Source organism: Oryzias melastigma, linkage group LG2 (assembly GCF_002922805.2).
Source record: "Oryzias melastigma strain HK-1 linkage group LG2, ASM292280v2, whole genome shotgun sequence".
NCBI classification, from domain to species: domain Eukaryota; kingdom Metazoa; phylum Chordata; class Actinopteri; order Beloniformes; family Adrianichthyidae; genus Oryzias; species Oryzias melastigma.
In genome coordinates this window covers 7,209,205-7,230,993 of record NC_050513.1, presented here as the reverse complement: position 1 = coordinate 7,230,993, position 21,789 = coordinate 7,209,205, and the positions used below count along the sequence as shown (strand labels likewise).

The 21,789-nt window shown below is 37.5% G+C and overlaps 1 protein-coding gene across 2 annotated transcripts in view; it reads left to right on the top strand.

Annotated features, from left to right (window-relative positions):
• The window catches only part of LOC112160021 (gamma-aminobutyric acid receptor subunit beta-3), a 56,698-nt gene that overhangs the window by 19,627 nt on the left and 15,282 nt on the right, over window positions 1-21,789 (top strand). For both annotated transcript variants that reach the window (XM_024294330.2, XM_036215496.1), the window contains exons 4-7: window positions 5,977-6,197; window positions 10,822-10,904; window positions 14,218-14,355; window positions 20,825-20,977. In XM_024294330.2, the coding sequence (XP_024150098.1) occupies window positions 5,977-6,197; window positions 10,822-10,904; window positions 14,218-14,355; window positions 20,825-20,977 (595 nt within the window). The remainder of the gene's footprint in view (window positions 1-5,976; window positions 6,198-10,821; window positions 10,905-14,217; window positions 14,356-20,824; window positions 20,978-21,789) is intronic.

The window sequence follows — 21,789 nt, the reverse complement described above, 5'->3', positions numbered from 1 at the left end:
CCAAAAAGGACATGTGTGTGTTTACCAGCGCCAGCTTGGTGCAGCCTGGTTTGTTTTCCACACCACAGCGGGCAGAGGGGACATCGTGGCATTGCCCAGAGAAAGAAAGAAAGAAAGAAAGAATAGAAAAGGAGTGGGGGAGAGGTGCAAACACAGAGAAACAGAAATAGAGGAGAGAGACTGTTAGCTTGGGTAAGTGGATTAGTGATGTGGAAAGGAGGAGGGAGGGCCTCTGTCCTCTGGTGCTGCTTCTGCTATGGTCAAATATTACTTGAATTAATGCAAAACGAGAGGCCGTGTTCTTCAAAAAACTGTTTCGCCCCAGAGGGACTGAGGGCTTTCCCGCCAAAACAAATTGTAGGGTTGATTCGGGGCGTTCATTGACGTTCATTTAGACATGCAGGAGGTTTTCCAGATGCTGCCACAAACCATTATTTTAATAGTCGACTAATCACTGATTTTTTTTTCTGATTAGTCGACGAATCGGATCATGGGCAAACTGGATGTAAAGCACAAATCTTAACCATCATTAGCTTTAAGCTAACTAAATATGAGATATGTAGCATTAACTGCGATAATGCTAGCGTGAATGCTCTAAGCTAAATTTGGCCACCGAAGATGCTAGTGGTGATAGCTGAAAATGCTGAAATTGATAGTTAAAAACGCTTAAGTTGATAGCTGAAATCGGTAAAGCTAATAGCTAAAAAGGCTGGAGCTAAAACATTAGTTAAATGCCAAATTAGCCTAAAAACTGAAAAAAGCCAAAACAGCTAGCATGTAGCTGAAATATTAGCTAAACTCCAAATTAGCCAAAAAAAAAATAAAAAATACCTAAATTAGCCAAAATAGTAGGTACGCTCATATGTGCCACTTCGGCGCCACTTTCGAGGAAATTTTCCGGACGAAAATTGCAGATTACAAAACCACTCGTTAGCTTTTAAAAAAAGTTAGTTGTCGTCTAATTTTTCCACTAGTCGATAACTGTTGTTGTATTCTTCATCTGCTGTAAACTTCATGAGAAATAAACAATTAGCAGATACTGTTTTTTCATTCGCAAGCCTCCGTGTCTAAGAATTGAATGCTGAAACATGAGGTCACGTGACCGAATCTAGCAAGCTGATTGGCTGCAAGCGACGTCTACAATCATACAGGAGCATTATTTGGTAATATGGAAATAAATATTTAATACTAAATTTGTGATTCAATTCTTGTAGTTCGCTTGATTAGTTTTCCAGCAAAAAATAAGAAAGTTATGACTATTCAAAGATTCTGATCTTTGTTTCTGGTCACAAAATGTCACTGTGTTGCTGTTTATACAGGAATAAAATTATACCCTACTTTTGATCACTTAACGTGCCATAACTTTCTTATTCTTTGAGCTATCTTAATGATCTTTATACCGTTGGAATGGTCTCTTTCAGCCCTTTCTAGGGACATAAAGAGCAATCCACCTAATTTGAAATTTTTTGTCACATACCTAAAAATAGCTAGCATGTAGCTGAAATATTAGCTAAACTCAAAAATAGCCTAAAAAAACTGAAAAAATACGAAATTAGCCAAAACAGCTTGCATGTTGCTAAAATATTAGCTAAACTCCAAATTAGCCCAAAAAATAAAACATAAAAAGCCTAAATTAGCCAAAACAGCTAGCATGTAGCTGAAATATTTGCTAAACTCTTAAATAGTCATCAACTATTTTAATAGTCGATTACCCGTCGATTAGTCGACTAATTGTGCCAGCCTTACTGCTGTCAGTCTTTATGAGTTGTGCAAAGTAATTTTCCCTTTTTTGGGGTTTGCCTTGAAAGTAAACTATTTGGAATACAATAACGCAGGTTTACAAAAAATGTTTTTCAAATGCATGTTTTATCACAGGGCTGCACGGTGGCGCAGTGGTTAGCGCTCTCGCCTCACAGCGAGAAGGCCCCGGTTCGACTCCCCGCTGGGACCTTTCTGTGTGGAGTTTGCATGTTCTCCCCGTGCATGCGTGGGTTTTCACCGGGGACTCCGGCTTCCTCCCACCATCCAAAAACATGCTTCATTGGTTCATTGGTGACTCTAAATTACCCCTAGGTGTGCATGTGAGAGTGGATGGGTGTGTGATTGAGACCCTGAGACAGACTGGCAACCTGTCCAGGGTGTACCCCGCCTTCGCCCATCAGTAGCCGGGATAGGCTCCGGCACCCCCGCGACCCCGAAAGGGAAGAAGTGATCAAGAAAATGGATGGATGGATGTTTTATCACCAAATTGAGGTCACTTTGCTTTGTTTCCACTAATCGGTCCAGACCGGTTCGCTCCAGGCCGGTTTAGAAAAGTCTGGGCAATCCCATTGAGCGTTGGACCATCAAGTTGGATGCGCCCTGTAGACCAATGACACAGCTGTGCATCATAACGGTCCAACTACAGCGGTTCTCTGTATTTCCAGATTTGGCGTGTCTACAGTCCTTAACCCTGGTGAATAAGGGGGAAATAAAGAATGCAAAGAATTTAATATGTGTTTCCAGACAAAGAATACAGCCAAAAAGAGGACAAAACTTTTGGTTTGGATCTTGAGTCGAGAGAAGCGCTAGTCGGACGCTAGCTGTTGTCGTAACACCTTTCCGATGATGAATGGAAATGGATTTCATTGTTTGACGACACTATGGAAAAATGGTCCGTTCCATTTTTCTATGGACCTACAACCAACAGAGAACCAAAAATAGTACAAACTGGTCTGGCCTATTGGGTCCATATCATAATGGAAAGGCTCAAAATACCATACTGGTCCGGTCCAGTCCGCTTTGTACCGCTCAGTGGAAACGAAGCATTAAAGTGAATCAGAGTTTCAATCTGAATATATCCAAAACGGACCCTAGTCCAGAACCAGGAACTGCTCGCTGACCCATTTTTCAAGGTGGTCTCGGTTCATTTCCAATCGCTCCGGTTCACTCTGAGTACTTGGTGTGGAACAACTCCAAGTTGGGGCTGGCCACAACTGCTGGTCATTGCGCACAGAGAGAAACACGGATCAACGACGCAACAGCAACTCATTGAAATGTGTCCATCAAAACAACTTTTAACGTGATACACATCGATTCTCACAGTTTTCCCAACAATCTATATATCTTAAACACCTATGAGCGTACCTTCTATAGCCGTCTCCTCCTCAGTAACCGTCTTGCAGAATGCCTCTGCAGTAAAAAGTCTTGTACCTGATGTTGATACAGATGGTTTTTTAAGAGTTTTTACAAGAGAGAAAAGTCTAAAAATGTTCATTTGAGAAAAGTTTCTAAAGTGTCTAGTGAGGGGTTTGTACATTTTACACACAATTTTCATTAGAGAGATAGTTAAGTGAATTTCAGGAGCAGAACTATGCCTTACTCACCTGACAACCTTCTCTAATCACCTGTCAGGTCTACTTAAGCCAAGACAAACCATGTGGTAGTGTTGTCTTGATTCTTTAGACATCCTTCCACTGTACTATTCTGTCTTACTCACACCCCTTTCATTCACTGGTTTCTTCCTCCTACCAGAATGCTCTCCATATCCAGCCAGGCCTCACCCATATCATCACTTCTCTTTCTACCGAGCACTTACCATATCCATAAATTCATTTCCTGCGTGATCCATTCCTCCCTAAACAGTCCAAACAATCTTATCCATCCGTACCTAATTCAGTTTGTCTACATATTCAGTCATCCAAGCCTTCTTCTGTCTACATGCCCTTACTCTTTCAATCCCTTTATGTCTCCTAATATTGAGAATCATCTAAAGTACATGTGTCAAAGTCAAGGCCCGGGGGCCGGACCCGGCCCTCCAGATCAATTTATTTTATTATTAATGCCCCGATCTTATCTTGCACTTATTTATAACTTGTATAATTTGATAAATTATATTTTTTATGGAGAGGAAAACATTGAAAGTTATTTAAGGTATAAGTGGATTTATTTTGGAATAATATTCCTGCCTGTTTTTATAATTCATAATTATGTTAAAAGTTACGGTTTTAAAGTTTTTAAAGAATTCTGTTAACTTTTTGGACTATTTTGGCATTTACAAAGATTTTTAAGCTATTTTGGAGTTTAGCAAATATTTCAGCTACCTGCTATCTGTTTTGGCTAATTAAGGCTAATTAATTTTTTTCAGTTTTTTTTAAGTTTTTTAGGCTATTTTGGAGTTTGGCTAATATTTACACGCTAGCTGTTTTGGGTAATTTCGGCTTTTTTCATTTGTTTAGGCTGTTTTGGAATTTATGTTTTATATTATTTTTGCTAATTTAGGCTTTTTCAGTTTTTAAGGCTGTTTTGTAGTTTAGCTATGTCTTCAGCTACATGCTAGCTATTTTGGCTAACGTACGTTTTTTTTTTCTTATTTTTTAGTTTTTTTATTCTAATTTGGCATTTAGCTAATTTTTTAGCTGGCTATTACCTTCAGTGTTTTTAATCTACCAATTTCAGCTATCAGCACTAGCATCTTCAAATTCAGCTTACAGCATTCACACTAGCATTATTACAGGAAATGCTACATATCTAGTTCATATTTTGTTAAAACGTTACCGCTTTAAAATGTAATAATGTAGTTTTAGAGTATTTCATAAATGTTTATCCTGTTCAGCCCGCGACCTAAGGTGGATTTCATATTTTGGCTCCTTGTGCGATTGAGTTTGACACCCCGGATCTATGGCTTGCAGTTCATTTTAAGGCAAAATAATTCTGGACGTCACAAAGGTCTGTTGAAAAAGCAGCACATACTTTTCAGCAAGAAATCTAAGTTTTTCCTTTTGAAACATCTGTTTAAACAGGTTTAATGTTATAAAAGAACATTTCTCACCCATGTGACAACCATTAATAATCACCTGTCGGATGTATTTAAACCAAGACAAATTCAACCATAACAATCTGGTTCTGTTGTCTTGCTTCTTTCAACCTTATGATCGTTTAGATCTTGGTTATACCTCCCTCTAATTTATTCACCCTCTCCTCTAACTTTCTTCATCCAGCCGTGCCTCACTCATATTCCTATCCATCTTCTCCTTTGAGGCAACCGTCGTTTATCCCAAAATGCCACTGCACGGCAACCTAAATCAAGTTTTTAGCAAATTTGGCAAGTAGGAGTTTACAGTTTTCAGGTCTCCCTTGAAAGCGAGATCTAAATTTCAATTGTAAAATAAAGGTTAAGTAAATAAACAAACAGCTGTATTTTTACTCACCATCTTATGTTTTAAGGTTTTAGGAAAAAGTACAAATTTAAAGGGATGGGACGATTTCTTGACATCAGTCGAGGCCAGTGACAGGTGGGAATGACGCTAATATGAAATGTGGCGACAGCCGGGTCGGCAGCAACTTTGACTGGACGATGTGTAATTGTCTCTGGATGGTGGTCGTCCATGAAAATCACATTTTCTAGTTCATAAAAAGCTGGCCACTCTGCACCAGGAATGTACACCGCCGTCTACATTCACTACCACGTCAATGATTAAAAAAAAAAATAAAAATCTTGAAGATTCTGCCGATTGTTCCCCATTGCGCCGTGGCAGTTGAGACAGTAGAATCACCAGATCTGTCAATTTTCCGGTCTATTCCTTTCTCTAACTCTTACATGATTTTATGCACCCTTTCATGACCTACATTCTCTCCACATCCATTCATTTATCCTTCCGTCTTATATGGGACTAGTCCTTGTGTTCCCATTCCTTACCTTCATCAATTCCCGCCTCCCTACCCATAATCACACCTCATCCATTCGTCAGCACCATCGTTCTTCCTGTGTGGTTTTCCCGTTTCATTTATTCGTCTCTTCTAATGATTAGATTTAGGATTTGGCATTCAGGGAAAAATCTTTCAAGGATCTGTTGCAGACATCCATCAAAACTCATCTAAGCGGCCCACTATGGTGCATCTTGTAAGACACTGTCAGGCCATGTAGATATTTTTCTTAAACAAGAGGAAATCTTCTGTGGCAGAGTCTCATATTTGTCTTTAATCTGTGATCCACAGGATTACACCCTGACCATGTATTTCCAGCAGTACTGGCGGGACAAGCGTCTAGCCTACCTAGGAATCCCCCTCAACTTGACTCTGGACAACAGGGTGGCTGACCAGCTCTGGGTCCCTGACACCTACTTCCTCAACGACAAGAAGTCTTTTGTCCATGGAGTGACGGTCAAGAACCGCATGATCCGCCTGCATCCAGACGGGACCGTTCTCTACGGGCTCCGGTAAGTTCTGCTTCCCTCTTTGAGATGAACGTCATCATCTTGCTTGGGTAGACGCAGAACATTTAAAAAGTTGCTGATATATGAACAGCTTTGGTTTCAAAGAAAGGGTAAAACTATCCTCAAATCCTAAATTGTTGTTAGGTCCGTTCTGTGTCAGAGACCTTTTAATTTGTGCCATTATCATTTCCAAGAAACTTAGAAGAACTGTTGATATCAACTAAAAAAATGGGGAAAAAACAGATTTTTTGACTCTTATGTCTCCCTCCCATCACAATATTAGAACCTGCAGCATAATTAAGCTGATATTTAACAATTCAAAGGTAGAATCCACAAATTAGACAGTTCAGCTGTTAAAAAATACAGTTGTAGGCATAACAACACACTCTGATTAGCAGCTCATTTTTAAATTGGTTTAGATTTTAATACGTTTTGTGAAGTGTATGAAATGTTAAATAACTTTTAAAGGAATTTAGCAGTTTTACATGATATGAGTGAGTTTTTGACCAAATTTGAGCAGTAATTATTTCATTTTTTGTAAATATCATGTTATTCTAAACCTTTCAGAGTGAAGTATATCTATAAATATGATCATATATCACCTTTGGCACACAAAATAACACATTTTTAATTAAATCTGAGTTATTATTGTGAGTTTTTTCCTACTTAGAAGTAAGACAACTTGATCTATGAGGCTCCGCCTATCGCTGCCGCCTACTTCCTGACGTCCTTCTAGAGTCGGCCATAGCCGTGTGTCTTGATTCGCCTACGAAAACAAAGAAAGATGGATGTGCGTAGAACATGAAGGAAACCCTTTGCTGATCACCGCTAGCTCTGCAGAGAACGTGTGTGTTTGTGTTCGCCTGGCAGCGCAGGCTCTCCCTGGAAGGGGCTGTTCCTCACTTTATGATGTCACAACGTGAGGACCCGCTCGTTTTCGTGAGTTGGGAGGGGTTGATGCTCAGGGAGCAGGGTTTGAGAGGAATACTCAGAGATGCATGAATACCACTTTAGGGTATTATAAATAAACTTGAGAGCTCAATAAAGTCATTTTTGCATGAAACAGTTTTATTATTCGTCATCTTCCTTCTTGTTTTCCCACAGAAAAGTATCGATAAGAACACCAATAAATAAATAACAAATAATTAACTTAAACAAAATTGTGTGTAAGAAATCACGAAAAGTTAACGTATCATTTGCTGTCACGCACTTAGTTGTGTGAAATTCGTTTTCTGCATTTGACCGGGGGAGGGGTGAGCTGCAAATGCAGCTGCGCTCTGATTGTTTGGTTTTAACCCCACCCCCCATCCAACCCCTTAACGCTGAGGATCAAACAGGGAGGCACTGGGGCCCATTTTTAAAATCTTTGGTGCGACTCGACTGTGGATTTGAACTCATGACTTTCCGGTCTCAGAGTGGACACTCCACCACATGGCCACTGAGCTGGAATTATTGGTGAAAATCTACTATTAATATAGTTAAACCAATATTTAGTAAATAATATTTAATGATAATCTTCAGGTAATACTACTCTGGAATTGGTTAGCTGTGATGCACACGGCCAAATTTAACTTCTATTTTAATTTCCTCGTTCTGAATTTTTCATTGATGTTTTCGACAGGTAGGTTCAGAGGAGTTTGTGTGACCCATAAATATGGATGTGAGCTTTGAATTATCACTGTGCGCAGCAGAAATGGTGCACAGGTTTTTTTTTGTTGGCGATGTGTACCTGCATTTGCATCCGTCAGTGTTTGTACTTTTAAGTCAGCTAACAGCTCTGATTGATTATGCAAGTAGAGTTCAGATTATTTAGCTGCGTTGGGATACTTATAGACCTCCGGGGGCTTTAAAGAGATCAAAGGGAGCGGGCGATGTGTGACGTCGGTTATGGGTTATGAGCGCTTACATAAATTAATGTCAGGTAAGGTTGGAAGTTTTGCTTAAAAACGTGAAATCATAGCACTAAAAGATTCAGATTATCTACTATTTCTCTCAAAAGTAGGGCAAAACGAAACCACTAAACATGAAGCTCTTTGATCTCACGTCGCATCAAATCAATGATGCTGCTTGTTCTACGGTGACCAACTCCATGTTCATTAAAAGAGGGGATGAAATCCTGCAGTATTGATCAGGAGTGACCAGTATGAGGATCCACCAGGCTCTTTAAGCTCCCTATGATTCCTCCACATACTGATTAGTTCCTCTTTGCTAATTAATACATTCTTAACTTGTCAATACGGTTTATGTCCTAAGATTTCCATAATTTAATCAGCAATCATCAAACAAAAATTTTTCAATTTTTTTCAACATTTCTTTTTTCCAATTTTAAAAAACAATACCATACCTTGAGGAGTAATACACACAATCAATATTTTTTTAAAACATGTTTTCTAATTTTTTTTGGTTGTGCAGGCAGTTAATGGGTTAAAACAATTGATAAAAATGTACATAAAAATTATATTTCTTTAAATATCTTTGTTTAGATAGCTTGCGATAGGTCGTAAACTACTTTTTGCAATGGCACAGCTACACTTTTTGTATTTATTCTTTGTATTTTTTCAAATTTAGCACTTTTATTTTCCATAATTAGGTCATTATCTAAGTAATATGGAAGATAAAATGTGTTTTATTTGCTATAAAGTGAAATAGACTGATGAAAATTAAAAAACTGATGATAAAAAAGTGTGTGTAATCTGAACATCAATAATCAGACTCTGTAAATGGACGTGTTAGGATTTATGTACGAAAGTAAAAGCATCAAGTCTGCACTGATGAAAGCCCATATCGGCCCATATGTTGCTGTAATTTTAGCTGTATAATAATATCAGCTAATAGCTTTCCACAGCTTTCCTCCTCTGAGTCTTAACTGGATAAAGACATCAAGTGGCTAAATGCCAAGCAGCCAGCTTTTAATCAGGCCAAAATGATTCTGAATCTGCATTTGGCTTTCTTTGAATTGTGCGATCATCAGCTCCGGTATTTGATAAACAATGGGGCGAGCAGTTCCGATGAGCAGGCACTAAAGCGTGCCAAAAGTGGGTTTCTCTAATAACCGATATTTACAGCTTGTTGGGCAGCCAGGAGGGACGTGAACCTAATTCATAGATGGAGTGTGGATTGCTTGTCTGCCGGTGACCTATAGTCTAATTATGTATACAGTTTCACAGTCAGCATTTTACTTTGAAGGATGTGCAGTAATCCTTTCTGAAGATGACAGTGCCAATAGTTGGAGGGAATATGACACCAACCAGGGAAGTTGGTGAAAAGGCAGATGAGGTTTTCTTTATGGATAATCGACACTGCTTTCAGCAGAGTGCTTTAATCAATCCCTTCACTCGCATGACTGTATTTATATTAGTGCTGCCACAAACGATTATCTCAAGAGTCGACTAATAACCAATTATTCTTTCCGATTAGTCGACTAATTGGATCACGCGCAAACTGGATGCAAAGCACACATCTTGATCATCATTAATTTTCAATTAACAAAAAACCAGGTGTACAGCATTACCTGCGGTAAATGCTAGTGTGAATGCTGTAAGCTGAAATTTTGCCGCTAAAGATGTAAGTGTTTATAGCGTAAGATTCCGAAATTGATAGCTGAAATCACTGAAGCTGATAGCTAAAAACGCTGAAGCTGATTGTTGGCTGAAATATTAGTTAACTGCGAAATTAGCCTAAAAAAGCTGAAAAAAAATCTTATGTTAGCCAAAACAGCTAGCCTACGGCTGAAATATTAGCTAAACTCAAAAATAGCAGAAAAAGCTGAAACATTACTAAATTAGCCAAAACAGCTAGCATGTAGCTGAACTATTAGTTAAACTCTAAATTACCATAACAAACTGAAATATTACTAAATTAGCCAAAACAGCTAGCATGTACCTTAAATATTAGCTAAACTCCAAAATAGCCTAAAAAAATCCTAAGTTAGCCAAAACAGCTAGCATATGCAGCTGCAATATTAGCTAAACTCCAGAAATAGCCTAAAAAACTGAAACATTACTAAATAGCCAAAACAGCTAGCTTGCAGCTGAAAAATTAGCTAAATTCCAAATTACCCTTAGAAACTGAAACGTTACTAAATTAGCCAAAATAGCTAGCATGTAGCTGAAATAATAGCTAAACTCTAAATTACCCTTAGAAACTGAAACGTTACTAAATTAGTTAAAACAGCTAGCATGTAGCTTAAATATTAGCTAAACTCCAAAATAGCCTAAAAAAATCCTAAGTTAGCCAAAACAGCTAGCATGCATCTGAAAGATTAGCTAAACTCCAATTTACCTTAAAACACTGAAACATTACTAAATTAGCCAAAGCAGCTAGCATGTAGCTGAAATATTAGCTAAACTCCAAAATAGCCTAAAAAAACATAAATAAATGGCAAAACAGTCCAAAAAAGCTAGCAGAATGCCAATATAACTTTCAACTTTACTACACTCTGACTCATATAATATAAAGTAACAGCTAATCAACTATTTAATTAGTCGTCTATTTTAACAGTTGATTACTCATCAATTAGTCGACTAATCGTGGCAGCCCTAATTCATATCCAACGTCCCATGCACCACTTCAGACTTCTTGATCGTCTTCTCCCACTGAACTCATCTCTCCCTCCTTTCTCCTAAAGGATAACCACCACGGCTGCTTGTATGATGGATCTCAGGAGGTACCCCCTGGACGAGCAGAACTGCACTCTGGAGATTGAGAGCTGTGAGTAGCGGGGCTTATTGCCTTCAGAGCCAGCTGTTCAGAAGTCTCTCATGTGTGAAATGTGTTACACTGAAACAATGCCGATTGTTTTATTCCATTTAAATTCTACACTCTTTGTTTGAGCTCTGCTTAGTTAAGCATTTGAAATTAAATGTAAGAGAGGGAGTCGGGGCTGGTCTCTCCGGCGTCCATCTTTGTTGTTCATTTGTTCATTTTAAATGACATCGTTAAGCAGTAGCGGCACGTTCAGCTGCCCTCCTTTTGAATTTTATCGGCGGTTTGCCCTTTCATAAACTCTGCATTCATCATCCTCTGGGCCCCTGATTGTTCATTGGTTCTGCCTCTCTAAGTTTACGATAGAGAGCTTCCCCCCGAGTCGTATCAGTTATTCTGACAGACTTGCATAAAAAAAATAAAAGAAAAACACAAATGTTTCATTAAGCGACTAATACGGCTAAACAATAAATCACAAATTTACCGTTATAAGACGGTGTAAACTGCAAAAAAATGGTTACCTTAAATGTTTACTCAAATGCTAAAAAAATCATGGCAGCTTGAAGTTTTTAACAAATTCAATAAAGCCGGACTGACCCTCGTTGACCAATCAGTGGAGCTCTTTTATCTTAAATCCCGCCTCTTCTGCATACGAAAATGATGAAATAAAATTATGTGTTTAGTTCTTTTAATTTTTTCTATCTGTCTGTGCATTGCAAGTCGTATTTTTATCGCAATATTGATCTCTAATATTTTAAGTTTTCCTCAATCGTACAGCCCTAGCCACTGATATTGTTTTTTTTGCGAAACATTTTTTCTTTTTTACATTTTAGATGGGTTTTGGATAACTTTGGAAGGTTTGCAAATGAAAACATGCTATGGTAATTTAAGGTTATTATAATATTAATATTCATTTGTAATTTCCTAATCTTTATAAACAATGATAGGAATATGGACTTAAAAATTTCCGGGCAAAGCTTTTTGCTGGAGGGGCCTCTGCCCCCCTTGCCCCCCTGTTGCTCCGCCCCTGGAAAAGTTGGATACAATTTCAGCTTTTACTGAAATTCCTTTCTTTTTTACAAACTCTTTTAAAAGAAGATATGAAAACAAAAATATTTGTTTTTCACAGAAAAGTAAGGCTTAGAAAAACAGGCCAAAGAAACAATACATTAAATATTAATCGAGATGCTCAACTCTATCATGCAAGATGTTGCAATCTTAGCCGCATATGTGCTGTTTTCAACTTTTAGACTTCAAATTTCAACTCTTGAGAAATATTCACAAAATACTTAGAAGTACATACCGTATTTTCTGCACTGTAGAGCTCTTTTTGAATAACGAGGCACATTAAGCAAATCAAAACCACACTTCCCAGAATGCCGAGAGGGAGCAAGTGCTAGGTGATTGGTCAGAGGGGTTGATGGGAAGTTTTTCTAGCAAACTGAGTTAATCGTGTACATCTCTGTCATCTACAATAATAAGTCTAAATGAAAGATGAATTTATTGACACAAACGCTCAACATTGTTCAGTTGTAACATATAAAACCTTGTACTCACTGGTTCCATTTATTGACTACAATACCCATAATGCTCCCACAATCCCTCAATTAATGCGGCTTCTTTTTGGGTATCCTGCACCTCAGAAAATCAGTTCCTGGTTAGTAAGAACTACCAGAGTTAATACAAGAGGCGCACTGATGATTTTTGATTATTTAGCACCAAATACTTGACTGTATGTGTTAGCTCAAACATAGTCTGAATTGTGTGCAGTAATAGTGGGATTACTACTCTATCTGATTCAAGTCAAAATCATTTTAATTTTTTTTTTTTTCAAAAATGTTGACTCATGAGCCAAAATGTTTACTTATGAGCCGTTGAAAATTTACAAGAGAAATGAGATCCTTTAGAGCAGGGGTGTCGAACTCACAAGGGGCCAAAATCCAAAACACACTTTAGGTCGCAGGCCGAACAGGATAAACATTTATTCAACATTCTAAAACTACATTTTTAAAAGTTTGAAACTTTTACAACTTTTTAACATTATTATGAACTAGATATATAACATATCCTGCGATAATGCTGTAATGTGAATTAGCCTTCACACTGTAATGTGAATGCTCTAAGCTGAATTTGACCGCTGAAGATGCTAATGCTGATAGTTGAAGATGCTAAAATTGATAGCTAAAACACTGAGCTGATATCCAACTAAAATATTAGCTAATTGCAAAATTTGCCTAAAAAAACAAAAAAAAAAAAAAATAAATAAATAAATAAATTCAGGTTAACCAAAACAGCTAGCATGTAGCTGAAAAAATAGCTACACTTAAAAATAGTAAAAATAAGAAAGAAAGAAAATGGCTTAAATTAGCAAAAGCAACTAGCTCGTAAATATGATCCTAACGCCAAAGCAGCCTAAACCTTAGAAAAATCCTAAAATAGCCAAAACAGCTAGCATGTAGGCTAAATTTTAGCTAAACTCCAAAATAGCCTAAAAAAATCTTAGTGAATGCCAAAATAGTCCAAAAAAAACTAGCAATATTTTACTATCCATAAAAATATATTTGGTCAAAATTATACAATTTAAAACAAGCGTAAGATAACATCGGGCCAATAAAATAAAAGGATCTGGAGGGCCTTGACTTTGACACACGTTCTAGATTATTTTCCTTACATTTTTTTTGTCTAAGTCACACTTTTCAAAATCAATATCAGTATATTTCAATCAATATCAATTTTCCATCAAAATAGTTCTTGATGTTTTATTTAAAAAAATGTAATTTTACTTGCAAAAACGTCTCTTGTTCAATTAAAATTCTTTACAGATTTAGTGTTGAAATGGAAATGTGAAAAACCAACAGATGTTTCACTAAATTAAATTGTGAGCTTGCGAATTAAAATTAAACAGATTCAGTCTTTTGGCAGTGACATCCAGCCCTAATTTTCGGATCTTCCAGATACTTGAAATACATTTTTAAAAGGCAGATCTTACGTATTTCATAAAACAATCATGGCAGCTGCACCCCGTTTTACTAGCTGTTCCTAGGACGGCCTCCATAGGTGGATCACCCAAAATCTAAAACCCCACAAAGGTAACAGACAGCTAAAGAAGGCGTTTTCTCAAACCGTAGCGCGCAGGCTGCTAAATGATTTGCCTTTCAAAGCAGCGTCGGTCTCTTGGAAACGACTTCAAACGTGTTTTTCTCCTTCTTCCCAAATGACAGGCCAGTTGGATGAGAGGCGACGCTGCATATCTTGGTCTCCAGTGAGGCTTTGACAGATGGTTACACCTTGGTGTGTATGTGTGCTCCTTCTCGTGCAGATGGCTACACCACAGATGACATCGAGTTCTACTGGAAAGGCGGCGAGTCGGCAGTGACGGGGGTGACGCGCATCGAGCTGCCGCAGTTCTCCATCGTCGATTACAAACTGGTGTCCAAAAACGTGGTCTTCTCAACAGGTGAACGCCGTTCTGTGTGGCTTTTCCCTTCAAAACTGACCGTTTAATCAACCAGAGTTGATTTTAATCCTGTTGTTTTTTGAGTTCTAATTGGGTTGAAATGAGGACATGAGCTGGCTTTGAAGCCTCCCTGAAGACGTTGACAAAAAGGTGGTTCGTCTGGTCCGACTAGTGACCATCTGAAGCAGTCCTTGTAAATTAAAGATCTTGAAAACTTGATTTCGTGCCCAAAATGTCCAATATAGCTGATGTTATCAACCTTCCACTAAGGGTAGAGTTTGTCTATACAACATCAAGCACTAATATTCAATATGTTTCGAATTTTATCCATAAATAACAAGATTAAATTTAATTTTAGGGTTTTTTGTGACTCATAGAAACAAGCAGCATAGATCTGCCTTGATGTGTTAATGTATTGAAGCGTTTATAGATATAGAAGTGATGGCCACATGTTAAAATAAAGGGATTTGGAACTCCACAAAACACAAATTGAGCTATTTTCAATCAGTGGAGAAAAGACCCAGAAGGTCAGACCTCACTTTACTCTGTTACAATCAAGGTTTATGATGGAGTAACAAGTTAAGAGATCAGAGAACATGAAAAAAAAGTGATTACTCTAAAGAAACTATCTAGGTTAACTTAAAATTGGACAAAAGTTTTAAAAACCACACAGTATAAAGAAATATGTAGTTAAACACGGTGGTGGAAGTATCATAGTTGGGTCTTTCTTATTGAAACTCAGTTTTATGGTCTTCCACAGCCGAAAATATATCAAAATTTGTTGGAATTTAAACAATTTGGTTGAAAAAAATCGTAAAAAGTTTCACAAAAACAGGATTTGGGGTCAATTAACACAAATGTGTGAGAGAAGTTTTTTGATTTTGCTACAGAAAGTTTTGAAAATATTTTTTTTTATCCTTAAATAAATTAAATCTTGGATTAAAAATTTGCCTCATTGCTGTTTATTAATAAAATGTGGCAAATAATTAGAATTAATGCAACAAAAATGTATTTTTTTGCCATAATTTCATACTTAAATGTGAAAAAAGTTTAGTATATATTAGCATTATGAATAAACACATAAAAAGGTATTTTAATTTTGGGAGTAAAATGTGTGATCTAACCTCACACTTAACATTTTCCAGCCTAATTACAGCGAAAACTCATCAAGTTTAAGCCTCAACCGTCTAATAAAACCGGGAAAACCACAGCGCGGCGGCCCGGACATCTTTTGCAGTGTTCTTGTAATTAACTAGTGTTGCAAAACACATCAATCAAGAGCTATTTATAGGATCACAACACCAAATTTACTTGTAGAGCACGTCTCCTCTCGGGGCCAATAATGAGAAGACACACTGACACACTTAGGCAATTTGTCAACTTACCGCAAACTTTTATTTTTTTTTCTAGTTATCGTGTGCCTGAGTGCTTCTGAAAAGTTATTTGAAAGTGTATGGAACATGGAAAAGTGGATATTGTAGAAATACAGTATTTTCTCAGGTGATAGTACACTACTATAGGTCTACTTCAATGAAAATTGTGTTTAGTGTTTTTAACATGTTCTTTTAGCATTTCTATAGAACATATGTAGCATATTTAAAGAAAAATAAGATTACATCTGCATTTCTGAGTGTTTCTTTATTCAAATCAGGGTGAATGAGGAGCAGCTTTTTGAAAATGATTGTAGTTGTTTCCTAAAAACTACAATCAGCAGATGCAAATAGATCCATGTATGTCTTCGTTTTCTTGGTCTGAGCTGGAATCTGCCTCAAAACTGGTTAGCTCGCCATTTTTATTTTATTTTTAGCACTGGTAATGTTAGGTGGGAGTTGTAAGCTAGCAGGAGAAAGTGGCAACAAAGGGATGATGGGATATCAGCTGAGGCTTACTTCCTGCATTTTGTTTGCAACATCCTAATTTGCGTTGAAACAATTATTGTTCGTCAAATTACCCTAAAAACAGTGATAAAATATAACGTTAATATAGTTAGCATGTTACGAACGATTCATTGTAATGTCCTTTTTTGCTGTTAGCGACTAGCATACATGCTACAGGAAGTGGATTTTTTTGTATTTTGGTAAAAACAGAAAAAAAGTGGAAAAAATTTGAACTTTAAAACCAAACTTCCCTTCGTAACTGTAAAGCATGGAGGTGTAGGAATAATGATTTGGGTCGTCGTTAGAATTTTCTCTGCTAAATATGTTCTTTTCAGAAATAATCTCCGCAGCTGAAGTGACATTTGGCCAAAATAATTTCAGGCAGAAGTTATGCTCACGAGGACGCTTGTTTTTCCAAAAAGGACAGAGAGCAGTAAATCTCCCTTTTGTTTGCTTTTTGGGGTATTTTTATCTTTTCTATTACAGCGACTCGCTCTTCTCCCTGCGAGTCGCCCATCAAGCGTCTGCATCCCTCATTTCCGTCGTGTTTGCCTCCGTACACTTCAGCCGCATTGGCTTTTTTTTTTTTTTTTCCTCCCTGTTTACTGTTAAAATGGGATGGTGGGGGTGTGCTTGTTTGTGGGTATCGGCGTGTCCCCTGCGGGTGGAGACTGTTAAAGTTTAGTGTCCAGCGCTCTGCTGCTATGCTCTTGGCAGGATGTGTGAAGCACATCAAAGGCTCTCTCGCTCGGCTGGCTAATGATCAAGTTTCCTTCATCACACGTGCTACAAGTCGGCCTTTGGTTTCACGTTTTTTCACCGTTATTTCCTTATATATTGAACATTTTTTCCTCGTCTGTGTCAAACTCTCGCTCTCACAAACTCTGACAGGCAAAAAAAAAAGCCCACAAAGCATCATTCATTCATGAGGATCGAGACCCACAACATCAATTATTCTCCTGTAAACATGCGTGCAGACACTGATAGCTGCGTGTCTGCGGGCGGACACAGGCGTGATCATTTCTTTAAACGATTCCTCGGAGTCCGGCTGTCAGCAGGGCTGCTGCGTTCTTTCATGCTGTTGTTTTATCCCTGCTAAGGCTGCACGGCTTAAATATTTGATTCCATACACACGCTTGAGTCGTTGCATCATCTGACAGTTATTATTCCTTTAGGTCTGCTTTAAAAACATGAAGTTTTTTTTTTTTAAGTCAATATTTGTAAAGAAATCCCACATTATGAGCTCTAAATTGCATCAAAAAGAACGTATTTGTCTAGTTTGGTCCAAGTTGACACGTGATATATTATTAAAGAGAAATGAAAATACACTGGTATTTTAATGTCAATTACTGTACAGTTAAGAAGGAAATACTATAAGTATTTTTAGTTTTGCAAGTTCTTTTTTAAAATACTCTCAACATTAATAAAAAAACATTTTTTGGCTAAAATAGCTTGAAAGTGTTAGAAAATGTCTTAAATTAGAGTCAAAATGTACAAGAAGTATGTGGCTAGCAAGGCGCAACTATCTAGAGATATAAAAAAAAGTAATTAAAGAACAAATTAAAAGCTAATTTTTCTTTAAAACATTTTGCTCAAACAATGCTTACCGTAACCAAGTTACTCAACGTGCACGTAAGATGTCTTTAAAGGCCTATACCATGAAAAATGTGCTTTTTTGTGTATTATAATGTTCATTCCTCATCATAAATAACACAAAAATAACTAATTTTTTACAAATATTTTATTCTTTTGTGTCCAAAGATAATATATGATCATATTGGGGGAGGGGGTATTAAGAAGCCTGGCCGCTTCCTATATGGGGCGCAAGTAAACATTTATTGAACACTCTAAAATTTGAAGAACATAACTTTTTAACATAATTATGAACTAGATATATAACAATACCTGTCATAATAATAATGTGAATGCTGTAAGATGAATTTAGAAGGTGCTGAAATTGATAGCTAAAAACATTGAAGTTGATAGCTAGCTAAAATATTAGCTAAATACCAAATTAGCTTAAAAAAAAACAAAAAAACTATCCAAGAACAGCTAGCATGAAGCTGAAAAAAATGCTTAACTTCAAAATAGGCTAAAAACTGAAAAGGGCTATTTTAACCAAAACAGCTAGCATGTAAATATTAGCCTAACTCCAAAACAGCCTAAAAGAAACTTCAAAAGAAATGCTTGAGTTAGCCAAAACGGCTAGCATGTAGTTAAAATATTAGCTAAACTACAAAATAGCCTAAAAAAAACTTCAAAAGAAATGCTTGAATTAGCCAAAACAGCTAGCATGTAGTTAAAATATTAGCTAAACTACACAATAGCCTGAAAGAAACTTCAAAAGAAATGCTTGAGTTAGCCAAAACTGCTAGCATGTAGTTAAAATATTAGCTAAACTACAAAATAGCCTAAAATAACTTCAAAATAAATGCTTGAGTTAGCCAAAACAGCTAGCATGTAGTTAAAATATTAGCTAAACTACAAAATAGCCTAAAAAAACTTCAAAAGAAATGCTTGAGTTAGCTAAAACAGCTAGCATGTAGTTAAAATATTAGCTAAACTACAAAATAGCCTAAAAAAACTTCAAAAGAAATGCTTGAGTTAGCCAAAACAGCTAGCATGTAGCTGAAATATTAGCTAAACTACAAAATAGCCTAAAATAACTTCAAAAGAAATGCTTGAGTTAGCTAAAACAGCTAGCATGTAGTTAAAATATTAGCTAAACTACAAAATAGCCTAAAAAAACTTCCAAATAAATGCTTGAGTTAGCTAAAACAGCTAGCATATAGTTAAAATATTAGCTAAACTACAAAATAGCCTAAAAAATCTTAGTAAATGTCAAAATAGTCCAAAAAGCTAGCAGAATGCCAATTTTTTAAACTTTATAACCGTAACTTTTTAACATAATTATGAATAATAAAAGGAATATTTTTCTAGAATAAATCAACTTAAACCTCAAAAAACCTTTAGTATTTTACTAATTTATATCCATTAAAAACTGTTTTTGTCAAAATTATACAAGTTAGAAATGAGCGCAAGATACAATGGGCCATTAATAATAAAATAAAATAATCTGGAGGGCCGGATGCGGTTCCCGGAGAAATTGGATGGAAGTTCAGGAAGAAAATCCTCGCAATGAGCCGCCATATTTGATGTTTTTTTCTACCCTTCGATCCAGTCACTGAAAACATCTCGTGCCCAAAGCTGAATCCAGGATGGCAGGTTCTGTACATTGACTTAGCATTGAAACGGGACCCCCCTATGCCGCGCACATCTCAACGAATGCAGCAGTAGAGGTCATTATGTAACTGAAATTCACCGTTTCTTGTATACGCCATTTATAATGACGTAAAAATCTAAACTATTAAGATGGAAAGAAAAATGAAACTCTAATATAAGCGGCCGTTCCTCCCAGACTCTATTACTGTACTGTCATCATCAGTTCTAATTAATTTTTTTTTTTCCCTTCTTCATCCCTCTCCTTCTGGGCCTCACACATGGCGTTCCTCCCACTCGCGGATGTTGTTTAGTGTAGCAGTTACAGCGGGTACACTCCGACACCTACGCACCGGTGTACCTCAGCCTCCACGTTTTCTTCAGCCTCTTCTGCATCCGTTACTGTGGAGATGCTTCATCTGAAGGAGCCACTTCCAAGGGAGTGAATGAGCTATTTAAAGACTTTTCTTGAGTCTGAGCCCACATTCACACACACACATATATATATATATATTAGGCATGTTCCAACTGTTAATGAAGAGCTAAATATAAAAAACACTTTTTTTAAGATACTGAAAAGCTTAATATTTATTATTTTTCCTTCCAATCTGGAAGGTACAGCAGGAGTTGGACGGACAGACGACTGTCTGCAGATATTGTAGGAGTCAACGGCAGCTGGAATACATAATAACAAATGATGAATGGCTCGTTCTCAAAGTAACGTGAAACCGGTTTTATTGCTGTGCTGCACCTTAACGCAGCAGGCGCTGAATCTTAATGAGACTGGCTGTTTATTTATTTTTTATTTCTTTACAGCGTGCATTAGGTTGGACCTACGCTCACCACAAGTAGCTTTGGCTGAAACCCACTGAGTGGAAATTACGCCATAATGGGCCCCACTTCTCCGACGTTCTGAAATCAAAACGGGGAAGCGGCTAAGAATAGTGGGAGTAACGAGCCGTAGATACAGGGATAATGAGAAGAGCCGTCAGTCGACAGACGGCGTTTGTGTTCCAGGATTCGCCACTTTTGTTTACCACTCTTCACGGCATCAAAAGGTGCAGCTATGTGCGTTCATCAAGCCACAGTCCTCCTGCAGTTTGGTGTTTTCGCTGGAAATGTCTGAGAGCCGATCATCAGGAATGCAAAGTTTCTACCCCTCTTGATTACTGTGAACCACCATGATGACTTTAAAGCTGAACACTTGTTACCATGGTGACAAATCCGACCCATGCTGTCAGGGTTGCCATGGAAACTGAAACAAAAACACAAGTTGTGCCTTCATACTTCTCAGCATGAAAAAGTTCTTTTTATATCCTCTGTGTACTTAAGTCTAAATAAGATAATTACAGATGGTTTTTTTTCTCTCTTAGGTGCCTACCCTCGACTGTCTCTGAGCTTCAAGCTGAAAAGAAACATCGGCTACTTCATCCTGCAGACCTACATGCCATCCATCCTGATCACCATCCTCTCCTGGGTATCCTTCTGGATAAACTATGACGCGTCGGCGGCCAGAGTGGCTCTCGGTAAGACGTTTAGGGGCTCCTCGTCAGATTCCTGAGAGTGACGACCTTGCGCCCGTCCGTAGTTTCTGTGTTCACTAAAAGGCCACAAGTGTCCCAGCATGCATCATTCCCCCAATATTGAGGAGTGCTTGTGTAGGTGTGAAGGCCCACTTACCACAGGGCCTCTGTGAGCAGTAAACAAAGCGCAGATGGAAGCAGCAGGTCGTTGGTTTGTAATCATTGTGGTTCCTCGCAGGAGGCTCCAGTGTGTGTTTTTTTTGTTTTTTTTTTGTGTAATGTTGACTAAATGACACATGAGGCAGGAGTAATGGTCATAATATGAAGGCTGTGAAGGTAATAATCGAGGAATGCAATTTGAACAGGGGAGGCCCCCACAGGAGTTAGCCCTGGAGCTTCATTAAACTGTTGGCATCTGTTCTTTCTGCTTTTGTCCACAACTAACAACACAATAAACAGATGATTATCAGGCGTCACAAGTTACCTTTCTGTTGTTCGTTTTTTTCAGCTTACCCTTTAACACAGAACGTGTCAAACTCTTTGAATTACCGGAGTTCCTAAACGCTCTTTTTGCAAAATTCCAACAGTTTCTAAAAGCTGAGACATTGTGCTTTCCTGTCAGTATTGTGTCATTATGGTAATCTCACGTGTGTGACTGTTATTTGGAGCATCACTTAGGTCAAGGGTCGGCAACCTTTAACAGTAAAAAAGCCATTTGGGCTTTTTTTTACTGATCTAAACCTTAAAGGAGCCTCATAGTCTTAATTTAGTGTGTAAGAAATTTGGATTTGCCTTCATGGCCTCCTTCTTGTTTC